The 21500-nt window shown below is 35.3% G+C and overlaps 1 protein-coding gene across 3 annotated transcripts in view; it reads right to left on the reverse strand.

Annotated features, from left to right (window-relative positions):
• Positions 1-35: 35 nt before the first annotated feature.
• Positions 36-21500, reverse strand: part of WWP1 (WW domain containing E3 ubiquitin protein ligase 1) — a 56742-nt gene continuing 35277 nt past the window's right edge. For all 3 annotated transcript variants that reach the window (XM_057371110.1, XM_057371109.1, XM_057371111.1), the window contains 17 exons: positions 21016-21367; positions 18933-19028; positions 18145-18319; positions 14790-14844; positions 14613-14697; positions 14385-14513; positions 13431-13503; positions 13268-13339; positions 12188-12276; positions 9442-9601; positions 6652-6785; positions 6421-6561; positions 5392-5512; positions 4126-4230; positions 2549-2645; positions 2176-2248; positions 36-965 (listed from right to left, as the gene is read on the reverse strand). In XM_057371110.1, the coding sequence (XP_057227093.1) occupies positions 866-965; positions 2176-2248; positions 2549-2645; positions 4126-4230; positions 5392-5512; positions 6421-6561; positions 6652-6785; positions 9442-9601; positions 12188-12276; positions 13268-13339; positions 13431-13503; positions 14385-14513; positions 14613-14697; positions 14790-14844; positions 18145-18319; positions 18933-19028; positions 21016-21367 (2057 nt within the window). In that variant the 3' untranslated portion in view covers positions 36-865. The remainder of the gene's footprint in view (positions 966-2175; positions 2249-2548; positions 2646-4125; positions 4231-5391; positions 5513-6420; positions 6562-6651; positions 6786-9441; positions 9602-12187; positions 12277-13267; positions 13340-13430; positions 13504-14384; positions 14514-14612; positions 14698-14789; positions 14845-18144; positions 18320-18932; positions 19029-21015; positions 21368-21500) is intronic.

Here is a 21500-nt window from a genome sequence, read left to right on the forward strand (position 1 = left end):
AAAAAAAAAACCTGCAAGACACCAGACCAAGAAGAGAATGGGTAATATTTTCTCTTTTATTATTTTTTCTTTGAAGATTACCTAACATCCTCGTGGTAATAACCCAAGGTACTATGTAAACAAATTTCAATGCTGCTCAAATGAATTAAAAGACTCTGTTCAGCTCCTGCAATAAGTCAGAACAGTGGCACCAATTCCTTTCAACATTAAATCACATTCATCTCATTGTACATGACTCTTGTGCACGTAGTAAAGGCTTCATTCATGACCTTGGCTACATCAGTAGAGAGGGATATATCAGCTATTTACGTATTTGAAAAAATTAAACTGATAGAACAACAGATTCTGTTGTCTCAAATACCAGCAGCATCTTTCTACATTTTTAAGATACGTTTGGCCTAAGCCTTTAACACCTTTTAGAATAGCCATGCAGTAAAACAAACTTGGAGATGTTTCTTAGGAGAACACTGAGCAGTTTAAACATTTTTCTGRATGATAAAGCCAAGATAAAGCAAATCCAGGCCCTTTTAAATGGCTGCAACTTTTCATACACTTAAAGCTCTATAAAACTAGAGCCCATTAGTATATATATTTATATTTTTTATATATATATTTTAAATAAGTCTCTTGTCTGCTTTCAAAATTTATGGAGGGGGTTTTCTGGTCTTTTGAAAGGGCAATAAATAAAAGTAGAAAAGGCTGAACTGTTTTGCATATATTTGTGGAAGAACGGAGAACAATTAAACTTGTAGAGTTCCAGAAAGATCACTGTACAGAACAAAAAGCTTATATACAATTAAGTGTGCAATTTTAGTTGGCTGGGCCTTTTATTATGCAAGATATCCTTTTTGACTAGAAGCCACTTCTACTCTTGACCAAATCCCTCTGTTTCTTCAATGGCAAAGAGCAACTTCTCTTTTAGTTGTTCATAGCTTTTATATGGTGGCAAATCCAAACGATTAAAACTGAACAGAAAAAAAAAATATTGTTAGATTTATCCAAATTCAAGTAGAACTCTACAGAAGTCAGCTGTTATAGAAGAAGTTATAAATGTTCTGATCTGACAATTAGAAAAAAAAGAAGTAACAATTAGCACAGTCCCACTGCCTTGACATTTCTAMAGGAAGTAAAAACAAAGTTTCAGAGGAATATTTTAACAAACAAAAGCCTGTAACCAGATAAAAAACCCAGAATCATTAAAGACTAAAAACACCCCAAGATACAGAGAACTATAATACTTAGAAAAAATAGAATACAAAAACAAGATACTTATAATAATAATTATTTTTACCTACATTAGTAATACTTGGAAAAAGAAATTTTCAGCATGAAGTTTAATATAATCCTACTTTGATGCACCTCTAAATTTCAACAGCAGAAAAAAGCTGAACTTTTCTCCTTCCTACACATGCCTGTAAGTAAATGCATGTTTTTTTCCCCTCTAAACTTTGCCCTAAAAGGCTTCTGCCAAAACATTTCATTTCATGTCCTCCCCAAAATTATGCTAGATAAATGGTATGTTTAACTCTTGTAAACATCACTTCAGAAAAAATTCAGTGGAGAAAATGTAAAATGGAGTATACCCTTAAGTRAAAGTATGATGAATATTATTGTTGCCAAAAGAAAATGTATACGTTTTGCACTGTTTGTATGAGAAACTGATCTGTGCACCTGTTGCACCCGTTCAATATGAACATGAATGCCAAGCCAATAATGGCCCATCTGAAGTCTGATGGGAAAAAGTGTCATCATTCTTGGCTAAGCATCCCTGTTTTGAGCATTTGCTGTGATTTCTTTCMCGCTGCTTCTTCTCATGACTATATATTTTATATTTTATAATGTTACTGCATAGTAACTGTATGTGCCTAGTACTAACATGATTTGCTCAGTTATTTAATATTCTCTAAAAGAATTAGGAAAACATCTCTCAGTTCTACACAAGGATATTCTCATACTTTTGATAAATCTGATACTGAYAAACTGTTCAGCACAGTAGCAAACTTTGAGAGGGCAACTAGAAAAGTTTTCAATACTGTCATGTCAGGCCAATCAAATGAAGCTGAAAATGGAGATAGAGAATTGATTCAAATTAGGTTTCATTCGATTTGGCCAGTGCAACCTGGAAGAGATAAACCACTAAAGGTAGGTACAGAAAGTTTACATGTAACCACTCACCAAGTGTGACTTCTTGGTAACCAGGTTTCCTTACCAACTTTTTCAATGCAGAATTTCTGAGGACCATTACTTCCTAGAAAAGATGATTTTGAAAAGTGTCATCTGTTCCTTTTGAGTAGTATACATAGTATATACGTGACATAAGATCCAACTCATACAGAGCAGAGTTTGGTAGTCACAGGAATGCTTCTGATAGAAATGAGCACATTTTTACATAGTTTATAAATGTATTCATGGGATTTATGTTATAAAAAATCCTTCTAGATCCAAGGTGATGAACATGAAGTTCTTCTTATCTGCRCACTTGCAGCATGGTTCATTTGCCAATTAAACGGTTACAATATAAGAACAGTTTTGGTCACCTTTTACTTACCCATAAGTTCAGCAAATCCACCCAGTGGTAATCTGCAAGTGCCAGTGACAAACTGCAGAAGTCGCATGCGAACTTCGTTGTCTGTTTCTTTTACAAACTAGGCACAGAAATTCAAATTAATTAATAAAAAGCTTTAACACAGTTGAARAAAAACAAAAATCCAATGAGGAAACCRTCTTGGTATCAGTTTGCATTTCTTGATATTAGCAAAACTGGTGGAGGGAGAACAGTGATTTCAGATTGTATGCACTGTCAGCCATGACGTGAAGACTGGGAACAGCAAACAAGAAGAATCCTTACCTATTTTATTCTACACTAAAATGTAAATCATGCCAATGCTTTGTATGAAGACTACTGCCATTGTGATTAAACACAGCACTAGTCTAGGCACAAACTCTGGAKATTTCAAGACTAAACATTCCATGTATGTGGAAGTGTTACAGAGAGAACATCCACAACAGATGCATCACTTTGTAAGGGAAAGGAAGAGGACGAAAGAGAGGGGAGATGGAGAACGTCACCATAAGCGAGAGGGTATTAATACACCTAAAATTCAGGTTCAGAAAAGCTTGCATATATAATGTTGATACCATATCYGAGTTACTTAAACTTCTGGTTTAGATTCTTGCACTACTGAAGACCTCAAAAAGATATATCATCAGATCTTACAATAAAAATAGCCTAGGAAATAGATGATTTGCATCACTTTTCTAGAGAAACTTAGTCAAAGGCATCTCTAAAATGGTGATTTTTAACAAGACAGGAACAGCTCAGCTCTGATTTCTCTTTAGGAAAATCCATGGAAATTGTGAATCTGAATAGTATTTGAGGGTTTCCCTTAGCCAACTTCATTTAAATGTGAGTGAAGATTAGTCAGTGCTAGATCAGAACATAAGTAATAATAAATCATAAATAATACAATCAGAATCATGGAATGCTTTGGGTTGAAACAGACATTAAAGATCATCTAGTTTGAATGCCTCTGCCAGGGGCAGGGACAGTTTCCACTAGACCAGGCTGCTCAGAGCTCCATGCAGCCTAGCCTTGAACTCTTCCAGAGACGGGGCATCCACAACTTCTCTAGACCATCTATTCCAGTGTCTCACTACCCTCACAGTAAAGAACATTCTCCTGATATTTATTCTAAACCTACCCGCTTTTACTTTGAATCCATTTCCCCTTGTCCTGTCACTACATCGTCTTGCAAAAAGCCCCCCTCCATCTTTCTTGTGGGCTCCCTTCAGGTACTGGAAGGTGAAGATGTACAGGTACTATACATAAGAACATTTAGAAAGTAGATCACTGCTAAGAGTAAAAGAAACTCAYTGACTAATCTATAAGGACAAGATATAGACGAAAATATCCATAAGCCAGCATCCAAATATAATGTGTGCATCCATCTGCCATATCTCACCCTAAAGTATCCTCCCTAAAGACCAGAAATACTCCTTTACTTCTCTGAAAAGTAAAAAGTAAGGAAGCTGTAAGAACCTCCATTTGGACAGCCCTCCACTCCCTACGTTATTTGTGTTAAAGAACAAAACCTAAAGAAGTCAGAAATGTAACTATTAACATACCTGCCAGAACCATATGATCTGCTTGCTGTTCCTTGTGTAATGACGATAAACAGTGTTCCTCTGCCAGTCTGCTAAATCAACTTCTTGCATACCACAGAGCATAACCTAGCAAAGAGAAATATTTCTTCACATTAGACACATAAATTAAGAGTATTTTCTATTCTGTATGAGACATGGTAACAAAAATCAARGTTTTTGCTCTGAAAAATGGACTGGTAATGTGTTAATGTTACTCCACAATTAGRTTTTTCCTTTATCCTAAGTTTATGGAACTACTCCAGAATTGTTTATGTAATTAAGTGATCTGAAAGACTGAATACCAGAAACTTGGYATTTTCCAACTAATAACTCAATAATAAAAGATACTACCATTCCCATAAGAAGAATTTTTTATGAAGTAGGATATTGCCTGTCCCATTAAATAAATCTTCACCTCATATCCCAATATGATATGATTACATTACTTGATCTTATTCAGTGTACTGTTTTGTAGAAAGCTTTGCCTTTAGAACTTTCAGCTTTCATTGCCTCTTGTAATGAATATTTTGCAGACTTATAATTTGAGTATGTTTTATCTTTATTAGTAGTAGCAGTAGGAGTAAAGTCTTTCCTTAGAAAAAACCCTCCCATTTAACTAAAGAAGGTTTCAGAAAAYTGCTCATTATATACAGGGAATCTTGGCAGGTCACACAGAAATAAATGAGCAAAACTGTGAGTCTTTTGTCCCTACTCCAAATCACAACCCCAAGAGYGAACACAGGCCAGGCTGATAAKCAAACATGGGGCATGCAAGCAATCYSTGTTATCAGCCCTTGGGTTACATACTGAGGATCTACAAAGCTCACTTTCAAACCTTGTTGGTTCCTCCAACTTTCGGTCTTTAAAAGGAAGAACCCTGGAACCTGTCTTAGACTATATATGTGACACTAAGCAATCACTATACACTACAACTAACCTCTGTGTCATCTGTTACACAGTAATTCTACACAGCTACCAAAGAGGGAAAAGTCTGTGATTCATAGATCCATCAGTGATCTCACATACTTTTACAGAAACTTCCAAAAAAGCATTTTAATGCTGAACATCACAAAACACTGATTCAATTTTCATCATGTTTTAATCTCACTGCTCCTAATAAATTCTCCATGTTCCAGAAGTTATTAAATGCAGCATGCACAGATCAGAGATTCAAGCTGACCTATCCATTTAATCTTTYCATATGTATTACCTTTGCAGAAGGTAAAAATGTTGAACAAAAAACCTCACCTCCAGTTCCTTTTCATCAAAATAATGTAGCCATTGTAGAGGAACTACTTCATTAAAACCATCAAGAAAAGCTTTGGTTTGTTCTCTAACTCCCCGAGAAAATCGCCATTCTGCCATTAGCCTGGGATAGAAYAAAACGTGAATTAAACACCAGTTAGCATTCAACATGAAGAAGTTCACATAGGCTTGTTTGTGTGTTCCCATCAGGTAAGACTCCCTCAAATTTTACATCTTACAATTCCTTCTGCAATTCCATTAACTATAAGTAACCTACCATACTAATATTATCACAAATCTTCCAACTCACTTAATAATAAAGTAGCAAGATGTAACTTAGATTACCATTCCAGTTACAAAGAAATAATATTATTAACCTTTATTTATATATATTTATCTCTATATACAATAGAAACTATTTCTCTGAGAAACTTAACATCTCTAATTTAAGTGAAAACTATATGCAGCACTGCACATACTCTGCATCATAGAAAGTGTACAACTGCTTTTGAGATCACTGAGTAAATCAGAAACATAGGTTCAGAACAAAAAAGGCAGTGATAAAATAGGAAATAAGCAGAAAAGAGCAGCAGAAAGTTTTTAAAAAAATAGTTTAAGTCACAGCATGTTATACACCATTCTGAATTTTAGTTTCCACATTGACAGCAAAGTTCTGAACAATTTTAGAATCTTCGTCAAACAGGTATTTTTRCTCCATCTGGATTTGTTACCTGTAGTTACTGAAAACAGGCTTGCTCATTTCAGTTTCACCTGTTCTCTCACTGTACATGTAATAGCACGACAGGTCATCTTCTCTCCTCATGCTCTCCTTTTGTACCAAGTGATTGTGTATCAAAATACCAACATGAACCAAGATACCATTTCAGTAATACTCACAAGAATTACATAGCAATATGGAAAGAAAAAGGAAAAACAAAACAAAAACAARCCAACAAAAACCASCATGTCAAAAAAGATTAGAGCAACAGGAGAAACATGGAACACTTCTTTTCMGCATCTCCATCTTCTTACCCAATATATTCTTCTTTGTTCTCTTCAGTTACCAAGATATTTGAACCACCTGATTTCAGTTCATGTGAGGTTACTTTTCCTAAGAGCTCCATATCTACACAGAAGTACATTTCCAAGTTACACTCCTCAATGTTATTATCCCTGGATGAAAAGAAAAAAGATATGACAATGAATTCTGTATAAACAAAAAAATTCATAAAATATCAAAGACACGAAAAATAAATGACAAACCTTATCCAAATTAAGGAGTTGTAAAATTCAGTATCAATAGATTCTAGATCCTTAATAGTAAGTTTTTTGCTCAGCATTCGTTTGTAGAAAGGCAGAGAAAAACCAGTGTCAATAAATTTCCCATGAAACAATGCCTGTTGAACAGAAAAARATGTTTAGCTTTTATTGAACTGCTGACTTATTGAAGTGTTTCTGAACTTCAGGTCTTTCTATTCTTTCTCCTTCAAATAACAAAAWGCACAAAATAGCAGTAGCAGCTTTATAAAGCCATATTTATAAAAAAACAAAACATTAAATTAAATGGGAAGCAAAAAAATTAACAAAATTTATCCAAGCATATGTTATTACAATTTAGAAATTTTTTGATTAAAAAAAAACTTCTCATAAAAGAACTTCATCCTTTCTCCACTTAATTATGTGAATAGGCATAATTGCCAAGTGTTATTTGATCCTACTTGATCATAATAYTTGATCCTACTTGAGTGCTATTGCCAATTTTTACTACATACATACATCCAGCAACATCATCCTTTATAAAATGCTACTGCAGCTTGTAAGAAACCTTGGGGAATCATATAACGTGATCCCAGTGCACAAATCACTTTTTTTAATAGGTGAGTAACAGTATTGAGGAATTAAGCTCTCCACGAAACTGGAACAGAAAACAAACTCAAACATGGTCACACTTGTCTCACCACRCATGCACACGGTGTAAGCTGATTTCTAGTACTGAAGCTTAGCATTACACACRCACACAAACACACACAGKGTAAACCTCTACACTGACTCAGTGCATCTGAGAGCTCACAGAGCACAGCCATAACCATGAAAACCYTTTTTCCTCTCAGCTTTATCAAATACACTGTCTTCACTAAAATAGCTGTTTTAAAAAAATCATCATAACCATAGGCCATGCATGGCATTCATCGCTTCTCTTCCCTCAGCTGAAATGCTATGAGCAGAAGGGCCAAGTAACAGCCCATTTCTCCTAGGCTCCACCTTTTTTCCCCACCTAATTTCCCCCTTTTAGGCCTAGTCTAGCATGCATTTTCTTCTGCTTTAGAAGAGTTCAGAGGTTCTTTTTTTTTTTTATTTTTGTTTGTTTATATATTTATTTACTTTTAAACTAGTCTATTCTCATAGGAGAGTGAGCTGAYAGAAATTCCATGTCAAGTGCAGCATCTGGACATATGACTTTCTGCTTTTTGCAAAAAAAAAAAGCTCCTAAAATCACCTGACTTAATGTGTATGATAATCTCACACCRAAATATAAAAGCTGCCTCAGCCCGCTTCATTTTACAGGTTTTTATTATGAAGTCAGGTGTGTATTCTTTATGTTTAATTCTGTTTCAGTTGAAAACATCTCTGGCTACTTCAGTCCTTAAAACATCTCACTATTTTAGATCTGTGAGAAGAACAAAATCTGCAAGTGCCTTTCCCAGTTACATTATTACCTGAGCTATCTTAGGCCACTAGAGGGCATCCCCAGGAAACACTGCAGAAAGTACTATCCAGTATAAACCATGAATATACTCAAACCTTGCAACAGACCACATCAGGCACYATTACATCGGTCTCTCTCTGGCCCCACTTAGAGAATTTAAAATACAAACACATAAATACTTCAGGAAATAAGAGTTTGTCTTTTAACCACATTAATTGCTTTAATTAAGTTCTCTACTATGATCTGTATTGTTATGAAATAGCTTTCCTAAAGTTAACGTTTCTTACACACAAGATCAAAAATCACCAATTAAAGCAAACAAAGGTTCTRGCACCTAACTGGCTTTATCATGCCTTCTTGTTAAGTGGCATTGTAACTTGCTAAGGACTATAAAATAAAGAAAAAAGTTGGCAGCCTGTTGAAAGTGCTAACCCAATGAGACAAATTTTCACGACAGCAAAAAAATGGTGAACTCTGCCACAAAATGCTTGAAATCAGAGGTGTTGTCGTCATCAAAACTGAATAAATTTCTCAAGAAGCATTTATAAGAAAAGCAGAACTAAGAGAACACCCAAACCTAATTTAAGTCTGAAMGTAATTTTATGTTACACTTGGCTTGTATTTAATTTAATTTCATAAAGTCTGAACAACATAAGGCARTAGTCTCTTCAATATGAAAATGCACTTTTATCTATTCGTTTTGGTTTTGCTATTCACMATGTTCAGGGATGTTGCTGAAGACTATCTGTAAATGTGATGATTTTGTGGAAAGATGACTGTATTGCTACATGGAAGGAAAGAAATGTGACAGAACAGGAGTCACTATAGAAGACTGACYAAGTGATACCAGAAGAAATGATACAACATGCCTCAACAGATTTTAGTTTAAGAGAAATTTGATGGCAGAGAATCAGCTTCTGGTSTCCTCCATATCTGACTTTTGTATCCAAGTATGTACATTCAAATTAAGGCTCAGGGTATTCTGCAAAACTTTCTCATTTTCTCAAATATATTAAGGTATACCAAGTTCAACTAAGGAGCCTTTTCAGTCACATTTTTCAGAGCATCAGTATTCAGACACTCAATCAAACAGCAGTTTGCATGAAGTACACACATCCAATTGATGAAAATAAAATATTATATCTATGTTACATTAACTTTCATCACTCTCCCAGGAAACGTGTGTAAGAGACCTAACTCTCAGGGAATTGGCTCAATAAACTTATATGCCTTAATCTCCCATTTCTATGAGATCAATATAACCTTTAATAACTGCACAAACAAATACTGTTCAGGAGTAAATGTATAGCTACAGTAAATATAAAACCTTAAAAAATCTAACCTACCATGGCAATAAAGCGCCCAATGAAACAGAAATATGAAAGATGGTCAGGATTGATTGTTGATGCTGGATTTATCTGCAGGCAATAGTTGCTCTTGCCAGCATATTCAAATAGGCAGTACATAGGGTTCAGTACTTCATGGGAAAGCAAGAAAAACCATTCTCTAAGGAAAAAAAAACATGTATACACATAAAAACCATCAAATACAGAAGTTTATCACCATTCCCCTTAGGTAACGAGCAAAATGGTCAAAATATATGCAAACTTTGAAAAATAATACAAACAGTGTTGTATTACAATCACAGAATAATATATGGTATTATATACTTCTTAAATACAGAAAATTAATTAACAAACCAAATAATGWTAGAAAGTCATGGCTTCCCAAGTTTAGAAATTACAGTTGATTGTCATCTTGAACATAYCCTCTTAGCACAGGTTTTAGCTGCCTATTAGTAAAATATTTTTCTTACAGTCCTTCCCTCAACCAGTACATAGCATTTACCCTCCTCATACCTGCATTACTGCCTACAATTCAAATCTTTACTCAAAAAAAAATCAGATCATTTCATGCTTATTAATAAAAACCTTGGAAAAAACCAAACAAATAAACTGAAACCTCAACACAGATTATTTGCTTTTCCAGTCTGACAGCAAAACTCTCACTGAGTTACTGTAGTTTAACAAATTACCATGCATTGGTTAAGCCTTTGGGACATGACAGTGCAAAAATAYCTTTCTGCTGAGGCTAAATGAACAYGTTATTCACCACTTTAATAGTTTTCAATTCAGCTGATCTGAAATAATACCAGAATCTGGTATTTCAGTGTTCAGATAGGTGATTTTTATAATATTTGTTGCTTTMTAGTATTTGCACATGATCAGAGACCTCAGAATAGTCATATACACCCAGGAGCTTTTKTATCAGGCACTAAATGTTTGGTACTAAACAACCAGGCTCTGTGATACCCACAWAAAGCAAAAAATCTGTTCTATAATAACTGCAGGAACTGAATTCCATTCTGATTGMCTTTCAGCTGTCACATTTAAGAGGCAGCTCTTCTATTCCTATATTTACTCAAGATCAAGGAACAGAAATGAGGTTTGCTGGCATGTTTCTCCTAAGAGTGCCATGAAACTCAAGGCATGGATCATGACTCACTGCAACATGCTTCCAACCCAAAGGCCAAGCAGAAACAATAAACAGAGAAAGGCAGCCAGGATCCAATAATCCTAACAGGGTTCCRTGTACCTTCCAGTAAGCACAAGAATGTTRCACAGCRTTCTAGGCAAGGTTCATACTGAGACRATTATATTAACCACACAGAAGCGTCACATTTAATAGATGTTTAAATTAGAACAAAGTCACATAACAAGGGAGGAATTAAATAGATCAGTCACTAACAAGAAGTTGCAGAAAAAATGACTTTTTCATACTAACAGCTAAAACTTGCCACAGGACACAATGTCTGATCCTGCTACGTGCAAKGTAAAAATCTGAAGGGAGCACTGAGTTTAGTCTGTTGAAAGACAGCTGATCTATATTTATATTAATACAGTATTTCATTAGTCAGTAYATGAACATTTATTTAGTGTGACTTAAGAATTTTAAGCTCAAGTTACAACGAGATCCTGGCTGGTTCTCAGTTTCTCATACAAAATCTTGGGCAAGTCTTAAGTAACTATGAAACTATGAAATTATACTACTTATGTATTTATTTCTTTATTTATTTATTTATTCTCCTACTTTCTGTGATTAACACACTTCAGTTAAATTATCCCAGCATGTCTCCTTTGGAACACTTTGTTTCTACAGAACAGGCTGTGTACTAGAACTGTCCCAGTTCCCAAGCAAAGCAAAAATTTAATTCCTCCCTGCAGTCACTCTCCAAAAGTCTATCAGATACTGTAATCAGAGATAGAACACCTCACATACCCAAAGAAACTCAATCTTCAGAGGCAAGCGTTTTAATTATAAATATTATGTATTTTCACTGATTTCCATTTTAACACAGAAAGCCACATAAAACCAGAGCAAAACAAAAACACAATGCCTTTACATAAAAAAAAACCACCAAAACAACCTAACACGAAAAATTCTATCACCTATGACTTCTTCCAATTCCCTGGATCTACAGTAGTACTGAAATTTTTATCTTATCAGTAACATTTCATTCAAGTAACTGACAGCAATAGTCAGTGGTTGTATTCTGTAAGGCCAAGAGATGAAACTTTGTCTATGGTTTTTCTTGTTATCAGATTTTTCCCCTGAGTTCCACTTCAGATTCTAGTCTRCATGTTTCACATTCCAGTGGAGCCAACACACTCTGTCTGCCTGCTGTTCCTTCAGGCCTGCACTACTCTCCTATTGTTTATTTCCTTTCTGTTCTTATCAGCCCCAATCTGGTGTTCACTTGTTATTTTTCCAAATAAGCAGAACACTTTATTTTTCCACAGTCCCCACTTCTAGGAAAATTGAACTTTCTGATAAAAAGTTTCTGAAACAACTCAGTCCAGAGCAATTAATTTCATTCCAATTTAAACATCAATCTTTGTCAAAGAACTGAACAACTAAGACCATAGTTTTACCAATGTGAAGTTATAACCTGTAAAAATTGCCAGRGCTGCCAGTTTCACCTCCTTAATATATTTAGGGATACTAAAAAGGTACCTAGGGTCAGACTGCAAGGAAAATCAAGGCTAGAGTGCTATTAAAAAAATAAAAACTATTTAAGTAAATTTCTTTTACCTTGCCAAGCCACCATAATCCAATCCTTCTTCTCCTCTAAATATAACATATAATCTTCTCCTCAAATCATAGGGTTTTAATGCCATGATCTATTAAAAAATTAAGTAATAAGTTAAAAAGTATGCATTTTCATTGCATCAGTCATTCAGACTTAATTTAATGTTGATACAGAAATTATATATATGTCAATCGTTACACAAATTTGAAAAGCAATTAGACCATCTCATGGAACATGCAATCAATTAATTACACACAAAAATACCAACTTGGACTTAAAATCCTTGAGCAGCAGACTGCTAGCAGGTGGAAGGCTCTCTGTAAAGTATTGCTACATAGGTGCCCTGTTCTTACACTCTTCCTAAGGCAGTCATTATTAAAGGAAAACAGGCGAATAGGGACCTCATCTGATATATCTGATTTTTCGTTTTATGCAAATCACTTAAAGAAATAACTTAATCCACAATAAGTTCAATATACTTTCATTTATGGTATACTTTTTATTTATTGAGAATCCCTGCCAAGAGGGATGTGGCGACAGCAGCAAGAATTTTCATCATACACTGGCTGCAGACTGTAAGAGCTCAAGAACTGTAAGCTTTAATTACACAGATTTAATCTTTGAAGGACCAAGCAGGACACCCGTTTTAACTGGAGAAAACAACATATTGTAATGTATCTAACCAYAGACAGGAACTGGGAAAGGAAATCTGACATGGCTGATGCCACAGTAGGTTAAGCTATGGAACTCTACCACACGAGGCTGTAAATGCAAAATTTTCTCAAGAGGAGCACAGATAAGCTCACAGAAAATAAATCCCTTGAGGATTATTAAAATACTCAGAAACCACTTCAAGCTCAAGAAGGATTTCAGCTGTAAACAGTTGGAAGCTGAAAGATCATAGAGAATAAGTATTATATACAATACTTCTGTTCTTAGGACCTTCCCTAAAAAAAACCCCACTAGCTAATATCAGGGCAAGATTACTGTGCCTGAAGGACCATTAGTCTGAACTGGCTATGGCCATTTTCGTTCTTATGCTTTGTCTTGATAAACAAACACCATCATTTTTGTAGACTTACTTGCTGGAAGGAATCCTCAAATAAAGTCTGTCTGGATACATTGATTTTCACATGACTTGGCAGTGCATTGGACTGTAAATATAAGGCAGTAACATTAAAAGGCATCATATACACGTGTAAAAACTCATATAGTTTCAATAAGTAATAATTACTAAATCAGTACCTGACACAAGTAACGGAAGTGAGCAAGTTTCCACCTAAAGCTACGCTCATAAGCAATCTGTGGCCCTTTATTTCTGCAAGGAAACATATTTGAGATACATTAAGCATCAGATATCAAATAACACTTCAAACGCTAAACAACAGCATTAAGATTTCAAAAATACACAAAAATCATTACAAGATACAATCAAATGCAGCTGGTGGCTTGGAATGCCAGTCTTCCTTTCCAACACCCCTCACCCATTTCTTTTTTTGCAAGCCAATTTGCTAAATTTGATAGAAAGGTAAGAGATCAAGAGACTATCAAATCCCTATGAAACTTGTAAAACTACAAGTCACCTAAAGGAAGGACATCTTATTTATCATCGTCACTGWGAGAATGAAGGAGTTTCTAGTGTAACATTTTACAGGCTCATTGAATGAAAAGTCATCACCATGCTGTCAGAAGTAAACCCTACCTTATAWAAAAGACATTAAGAAAGCCACTATAGATTGGGTCAATACTTCTGATCAAAATATTCCAAAGAAAATTTGTATGTAAACATTTTCAGAAGTATTTAAAACTATTTTGTTTARATGTAACTGTTGCTAGAATGTGTATCAATATGAGGAATATTCATAATGATCATTTGCTGTTTCTTTAAAAATGCAAATATTAGATCTTTAGTGCAATATTCAAGTTTACCTCACTTCCCCTCTCTATTTACAAAATGATTACAATCTTGGTATTTGAAAAGTGTATAAAAACTCTTGAACATTAAAGCAGTACAGCAAAGTGTGTCATAGATAAACTTACCATTAAAACATAAAAATGTATTAAATTTATATTACAACTTGTTCATAGTTTAGTGTGCAATTCCAGCTAAAAATGTAGATCATYTATAGTATGAGAAAATTTTACTGTGAAACTATAACAAGGTAAAACATTGAAAAATATATTCAATTTCTCACTCACACAGAAGATTTCCCAGTACGAGGATCATTGAAGGTGGTGGTTCTTGTATTATGATCAACAAAATATCTGACACCTTCTCTGGTATATCTGATTTCCCAGCCCTCTGGAAGAGGGTCCTCATTTTGTAAACTGCAAAAGAAATTGCAGGCAGTGCTTTTTCCCCCATTTCAGGATATAAAAGAAKTACGCAAAATATTTTCTATCTGCACAGTCATTATACACACCTACCCTTGAGTTCGAGGGTCTTCCCACTGTGTTGTCTTTGTGTTATGATTTACAAAATACACCCTATCATTTGAATCCACTCTCCTTTCTAAGGGAAAAAAAGAAAAAAATCCACCACAATAACTGCATTCCAAATTTCTGTAACCGCCACTTCCTAAAATCCACAGCTAATTCACTTACCCCAACCTGGTGGTAAAGGCCCAAGTGGATCATTTTCTGCTGACAACATCGAAGCCTATTTAAAAACAAGAGGACTTTCAGTTAGGCCAAATATTATTCAAATTATTTTCTTATTGTGTTTTACAATTACCACKAGACCTGAAGACCATTAATTCTGAAAAAAAACCCTATCTTGCAATTTTTTATCTGGTTTTGCACAGAAACACCAATTACATGATAATAAAATATGCTTTGCACACTTTTTCCAGTCTAATGTACCCTCCCTTTCCCTTACTACAGCAAACTTGAATGGTCGTACAAMGAGGTACAGTTCATACAAGTTTTGAGGAAGCATGTATCAGCAGATAAGAACAATGTTTTTGCTTAAAAACATGTTTTACCATAACAAACATTTCCAAGCACAGTGACTACTGCCAACATAGGGGGTTTTACTTCCTCAATACATGGTAACTTCCCTGGATGTTTGGCTATTTTAAAACTTTGTATTTTTTTTAAAAAATGCAGCTGTATTCATACGCAGATGGGTAAAATTATACCAACATAAGGTTAAAAGGAGAAAAAAAAATGGGATTACATTATTATGTAAACACATGCTAAGCTTATAATATACTGCAACCTTGCAGAAGTCCCCAAGTAGCTCCCAAAAATACAAAATATGGGGAAAAATAAAACAAGACATAAATCCCACAGATTRTAGGATCCATGCTYTGATTTATAAYTAAAAGCATCCACCCATAAAATTTTGTAGACGCTAAATTTTAGTTTATGTGTGTGCAGAATGGAATTTTGATAAAGGGAAACCAGGCTATGCTTTCCAAAGAGTGTCTTAGGAACTAATACTGCTTTATATAGTATTTGCAATACAAAAATKTCCAATGAACTTAATAGTTTACAGCAGCAAATTCAGGCAAAACAAATCTATGTTACTTTTCCTCTGAAGGAGAAAGAGATCAAGAATGAGAAAGAAATGAATTAGYTACACACTCAAAATCGCGCTGCATAGTTGTTCCAGCCACCAGCTACTACATGTGAAATTATTGTTATTTCACCAGCAAATGCAGTTAGTCTTTTCTGTTTTAGGAGACTRCACAATCTCAATGACACTCTAACCAAAGACCTCTCTGTGGTGAGTGTAAAAAAAGAATAGTGCACAAAATCAAAATGCTGTCTGCCAAAGAACTGAAGGGTGGCACGATTCAGACATTTCTGACCTTTTAAATGGGTCCGAGGATTTGTGTGTGGCTACTGGCCACACCGAGTTGCATATTTAACAGAATATACTGAAAGACCAGGCAGTTCAATTCCAAAACGACTACAATAAATTAATCCAGGTAAAAACGATAGTAAATAAAATAACTGTATCCCATCTACTTTTGTTTCTTTTGTTTTCTCTACTTTTTCTGTTCTTTACATGGCTTAGCTTTGACCATTCAAGGCAATTGAAACATTCTCTAACTTAAAGTATTCATCTACTTTCTCCCAAAAAATTAAATACAATCTCACTCAAAAACTGTCATATAGGCAGAGTCCTGGTATGTCATCAGAGCAGGAAAAGTTAGCTACAGTTTGACCTTAACTATTCTAGAAGAAAAGTGCACAAAAGAACACTAGAGTAAAAAAACCTCACTCTTTCCAATATAATTTCAATTTTCCCCCYCAAATGAGTTTCTACCTGTGCAACAGATACAATACGGAATTCAGAATTCTAAAGAGATATGAACAGTCAAGTTTTCTTTTCTCTTCCTTCACGTATATTCAGTCTCACAAACAAATCCTCAATTAATGATTCTAAGGTCAGATGAGACATTTTAAGAAATGAGTCTGTGGTTTTCAGTAAGAGTTATCRTTYAATGAAGGAAGTTATGTAATTTAAYTTAAAAAATATCCTGTTCTCTGAAAAAGAAATCTAGCTCAAAAAAAATCTTGGCATCAGAAAAGTGAGAGTTTTGTCAGATGTTTTATGCAACTGATGAAAGTAGTACACAAGTGCATAAAGTTGGTCAGCAACAGTTTTTGACTCTATGTTTTTGGCTTCAGCTGTRATTCCTGGATTTGCATTAGAAGTTACCAATGTGTATAAATACCTGAAGGAGGGTGCAAAAAGGATGGAGCCAGGATATTTTCACTGGTGCACAGTGGCAAGACCAGCCATGGTCTTGTAATGGTCAGACACTTGAAACACGGAGGTTCCCTCTWACCATCAGAAAACACTTTTTACTGGGAGGGTGGCCGAGCACTGACACAGGTTACCCAGAGGGGTTATGGAGTCTGCATCCTTGGAGATGTTTACAGGACATCAGTCCTGGATGGCTGGCTGTAGGTGGTCTTAACTGAGGAGGGACCTTGGACCCTCCAAATAACCTTCAGAGGTCCTTTCCAGCCTTGACCTACTACCTCTCTCTAATTGCATAAAACAAATTGACTTTGATGCACAGCTCTGGGACTTAAGGAAATTAGTGGTAATGCATATTTCTGCTATTGCTAGTGACAAGATATAATGCCTGATTCAATAATGAGAGGTTGAGAACTTTTAAATGGAATACTGCAGCATCCTTTATTTCAGAGGCGWATGAGAATGAAGTCCATCAAATTCGAAGTAAGGTCCCATTTCAATGAAGCTGGTATAGAYTTGTACTTCAATAGCTTCTTTAAAACACTCCAGCTTTCTACATATCACTTACAAAGCCTCTGGGATAATTTTTTTAAGAAGCCAAGCACAACTCTTGAAGCACACTGTTTAGAGTGACAGTGACACATRGGTGCTGTCATTCTCAAAGCTGAAAACAACTATCTTATTTATCCAGTCACGGGAAAATCTGTCTGAAGAAATATCCTCTTCAAAGCTATTAATATTTTCTTCCAGCAGAAGTAAGCAAYTATCTGAGAGAAATGGAAAACCACGTAGAAAATTCCAGAGCTRAACTAGATGCGTAAGCTTCAAAGTAAGCACAAAGTAATAGAACTGYCACTTGCATTAGTAAAGGACTCCTAATCACCCAAACAGTTCTGAAKGCTATTTAATGTTCAGAATGTCCCCTTACAGCATTTACATTCCTTTGCAGTTTAAGGTACTACTTTAGTTTTAACCACTTATTACTCGCACTARAAGTCTTATGTAAAATGCAATGCACAAAGCTCCAGTTGGGGAACAAACTCAGAAGAGAGTACTTTCTGCCTCCAAGGATTATCTTAAACTTTTTTTCAAAATAATCACCATCTGAGTTACTGATGCTAAATGTCTTTAAACAAGTATGGTTGAATAGCTACAAAACCATTTTTTCTAAAGTTAAAGAACAAAAAGTATACCTATACCTCTAATACTAGTACWAATTTCTAAATTGTGTGCACACTTTACCGAATAGAGGTATCGTTGGTTGAATTGTTGCATAGCTCCCTGCAGTTGATTCCGTTGAGATTGCCATTGCTCAAAGTTCCTCACTGACTCCATTGTTGGTCGCTGCCACGTTGTCGTTCTGGTGTTGTGGTCCACATAGTAAACTCTACCACGATCATCAACTCTTCTTTCCCAGCTTTCAAGAAACACAAATGTTAACAGTTAAGTTTTWTCAGTAGTGTTACTAACCAATTTTCTCTTCATGCTAAATTCCTAGGTGGTACTTGAATGAACTAGTGGAGTCACAGGCTTTTTAATTTTAATTTCTTAAGGACAAAAAAAAGCAGACACAATTTAATTGGTAGAAGAACAACCACTACAAGCAAGCACAGACTTCAAGCAATTGCCTGCTCAGCTCTCTGTCGCCTCATTTTTAACTCTGTACACTTCTGTGACTGCAAGTAATGTTGGCATATTTAACAGAGAACTCTTCGGCGGGAAATCTGAGGTTTGGAACTAGTGCACTACATTTAGTGGTGCTACCTAAATAAAGGTAATCAAATATGCATTATTTCATGCTTAAGTTTTAAAGGAAGAACAAATTACTTTAGTAGCTGTATTTGAAAAATAGATCAAAATTAGTGAYACATACAGTATCAATATTCCTGTAACAATAGCTGCAATTAATATAATTAAAGCTATAATTTCTTAATATATGATACAGGATGCAGTTTTAATGAGCTTCTGTTTGTTTCCGAAAGAAAAATATAGTATATTTATTATAATTAATTCAAAAAAGTCTACATTACCCAGGAGGTAAGGGCTGTGGTCTTTCCCATGTTGTAGTTCGTGTGTTGTGATCAACATAATAGGTTCTACCATGAGGATCTTTTCTTTGCTCCCACCTTCAAGACAAGGAGACTTGCACGTAAGTCAAGGAGAAAGGGTACAAAAAGGTACCTTGGTATTGAATGAAAATACCATGGTCCAAATTGTACCATTCTAGAACACAAAACAAAATTCACACAAGAATATATGTCAGTTACTTTCTATCGAGCTGATATCACCATAGAGACTTCCTTAAAGGATTTGGCACATAATGAGCATACACCAATATTCACAAGCATTTTCCTCTAATATTTAAGCTGAGAACCAAATCAAYTAATTATCTGCTCAATGCTTGGATGTTAAAATAACCTAATTCCAAAAAGTGGTTAAAAAACCATTTTTTGCATTTCCAGGTTCATGTCTCTAAAAAATGAGAAACTCTGCTCCCTATATGCAACAAACAGCATCTTTCAGAGGGATCCTGAAGTGTGTGCTATCAGATGGTTTTCCTGTGTTTCCATTTCCTGGTAAATTCTGTATCTGATTTCCCCGGGAATTATTTCTTTTTGCAAAACAAACTTACATTGAAGACAGAGGTAGGACCAAACATTATCAGCAGCTGAAGTTTCATGATGCTGAGAACTACCATAATGCAAYAGAAGTACTTATAGGAGAGGAAACCAGGATAAATGTTAGGTGAAAAGTTGAARYGTTTGTCTGCAGTTGCTATATATTTGTTTTACTTACATAAACACTTAATCAGTTCCTAAAAACGTAGGCAGAACACCTGGCYTGCTATTCATAGAATTGGATATGCATTTCCTCATTATTTCAGTCAATCCTATAATACTACAAAAAGTTTTCTTCAATTCAAGAAATTATATGTTAAGATTTCAAGAAGAGAAGAGAGGGCTACACATAATGGAGACTCAAGCTGAGGGGTGATGCTGTGGGAGAGGAAAGGAGAAGAAGGAGCGGGGCATAGGGAACCACCAAACAAAAACCCCACAGAAACATGATCAGGGAATGCTGAATAAATGAAATTAGCCATAGTGTGCACTGTGGCTGGAACTCATGACCCTGTCCTCAATGGGAAAGCATGTAATTAATTTTAAAAAGAATGTATGGAAAGAATTCTCACCTATAATGACAGAATCTGAAAATTAACAACTAAGTAACTCTTTCACAAGTTATATACAGTATTTATATCTTCCTAAATGTTTGCTTTCATGTTTCTCTAACTGCAGAAACTCAAGTGAAGGGTCACTAATAACTTACTGAACCTTCTTCACAGGGAGCAGGTGTAAGATAGGCTCTCTGAAATATCAGCTACAATGAAACAAGGTATATTCACTTTGGGTTATGAAACAGTTTCTATGATCGGAAATGCTAAAATAGTTAATATTTACAATATTATGGAAATATCAGTATTTCTAAATTGTTATTGGAGGTATCTTTTCACCCAAACATGAAAGCATATGTAAAAAATCTTAAGAKATATATATATCCATATATCTATAAYTGAGCATGTACTGTATTTTCATTTAATGTCTAAGCACATTTTCCATTTTCTATTTAAGATGACAGAAGCAGTTTTTAGCATTCTAGTAAAAATAAAATATTCTAGCTATTCTAGCATATAGATACATATCAAATCTGATGTTTAACATTATTGAACTCATACTTACACAACAAGCACCTACAAGCATTTACAGACTAGTAATTTTCACCCCTCTGTGCTTTGGTCCCTACTACATTCTCATCGTTAAGAAACAAAGGAGTAATGAATTACAGTCCAAATAAGTTTGAAAATATCAATTGAAAGGTCTTCACATCCACAATGCCCAAGARTTTGTCTGTTAAGATCACAATGCATCTCAGTTGTTACTTTCTGGGACAAGAGTAGCCTGTTATAGCAGCAGTACAAGTCCCATTTTAGATCAAATAACCCTGTCTCAGCCAGCTGACCTGCATTTGACAATTCTTGTAGAGAATTTGTYTCTGTTTCTCTATATGCACATTTAAATGACACAAAATGATAGCATTAAAAGCAAAACAACATACCCTGGTGGCAAAGGTTCTGTACTGGTACTACCAGGCTGCTGCCTTACAGGTTCTGCAGATACACTTGGCGTGGAGGAGGATTCCCTTGGCTTTGCTGCATCTGCTGCTATACTGTTTCGAGCATTAGGCTGAGCACAGTCTGTTGCAGCTGCAGGTTCTAGTCCAGCAGACACAACAGGGGATGCAGAAGTGTGGCTTTCAGAACAACTGGTTGCTTCTGTTGCTGACTGAGGTTCTGCTGTATCATTAGTGCAATCTGCTGAAACCACAGGAGCTTCATCTGAACCCGTCGGAGCCTCAGAGACAGAAGAACTACTAGCTTCAGGTGCAGAGGCAGATGACTCGCCGTTAACTGAGAAATGGGAAATAACATTGGTGCATAAGAATATGATGATTTTCAAACAACCAGCTTCTGCAGTAAATGACTTGAAAAGAATATATTTAAGTTTCACCTGTATGCCGTAAGCAACAGTGCCATCTAAGAT

This window comes from Malurus melanocephalus, unplaced genomic scaffold (assembly GCF_030028575.1).
Source record: "Malurus melanocephalus ecotype Western Australia unplaced genomic scaffold, MMel_1.1 scaffold_141, whole genome shotgun sequence".
In the NCBI taxonomy this organism is placed as follows: domain Eukaryota; kingdom Metazoa; phylum Chordata; class Aves; order Passeriformes; family Maluridae; genus Malurus; species Malurus melanocephalus.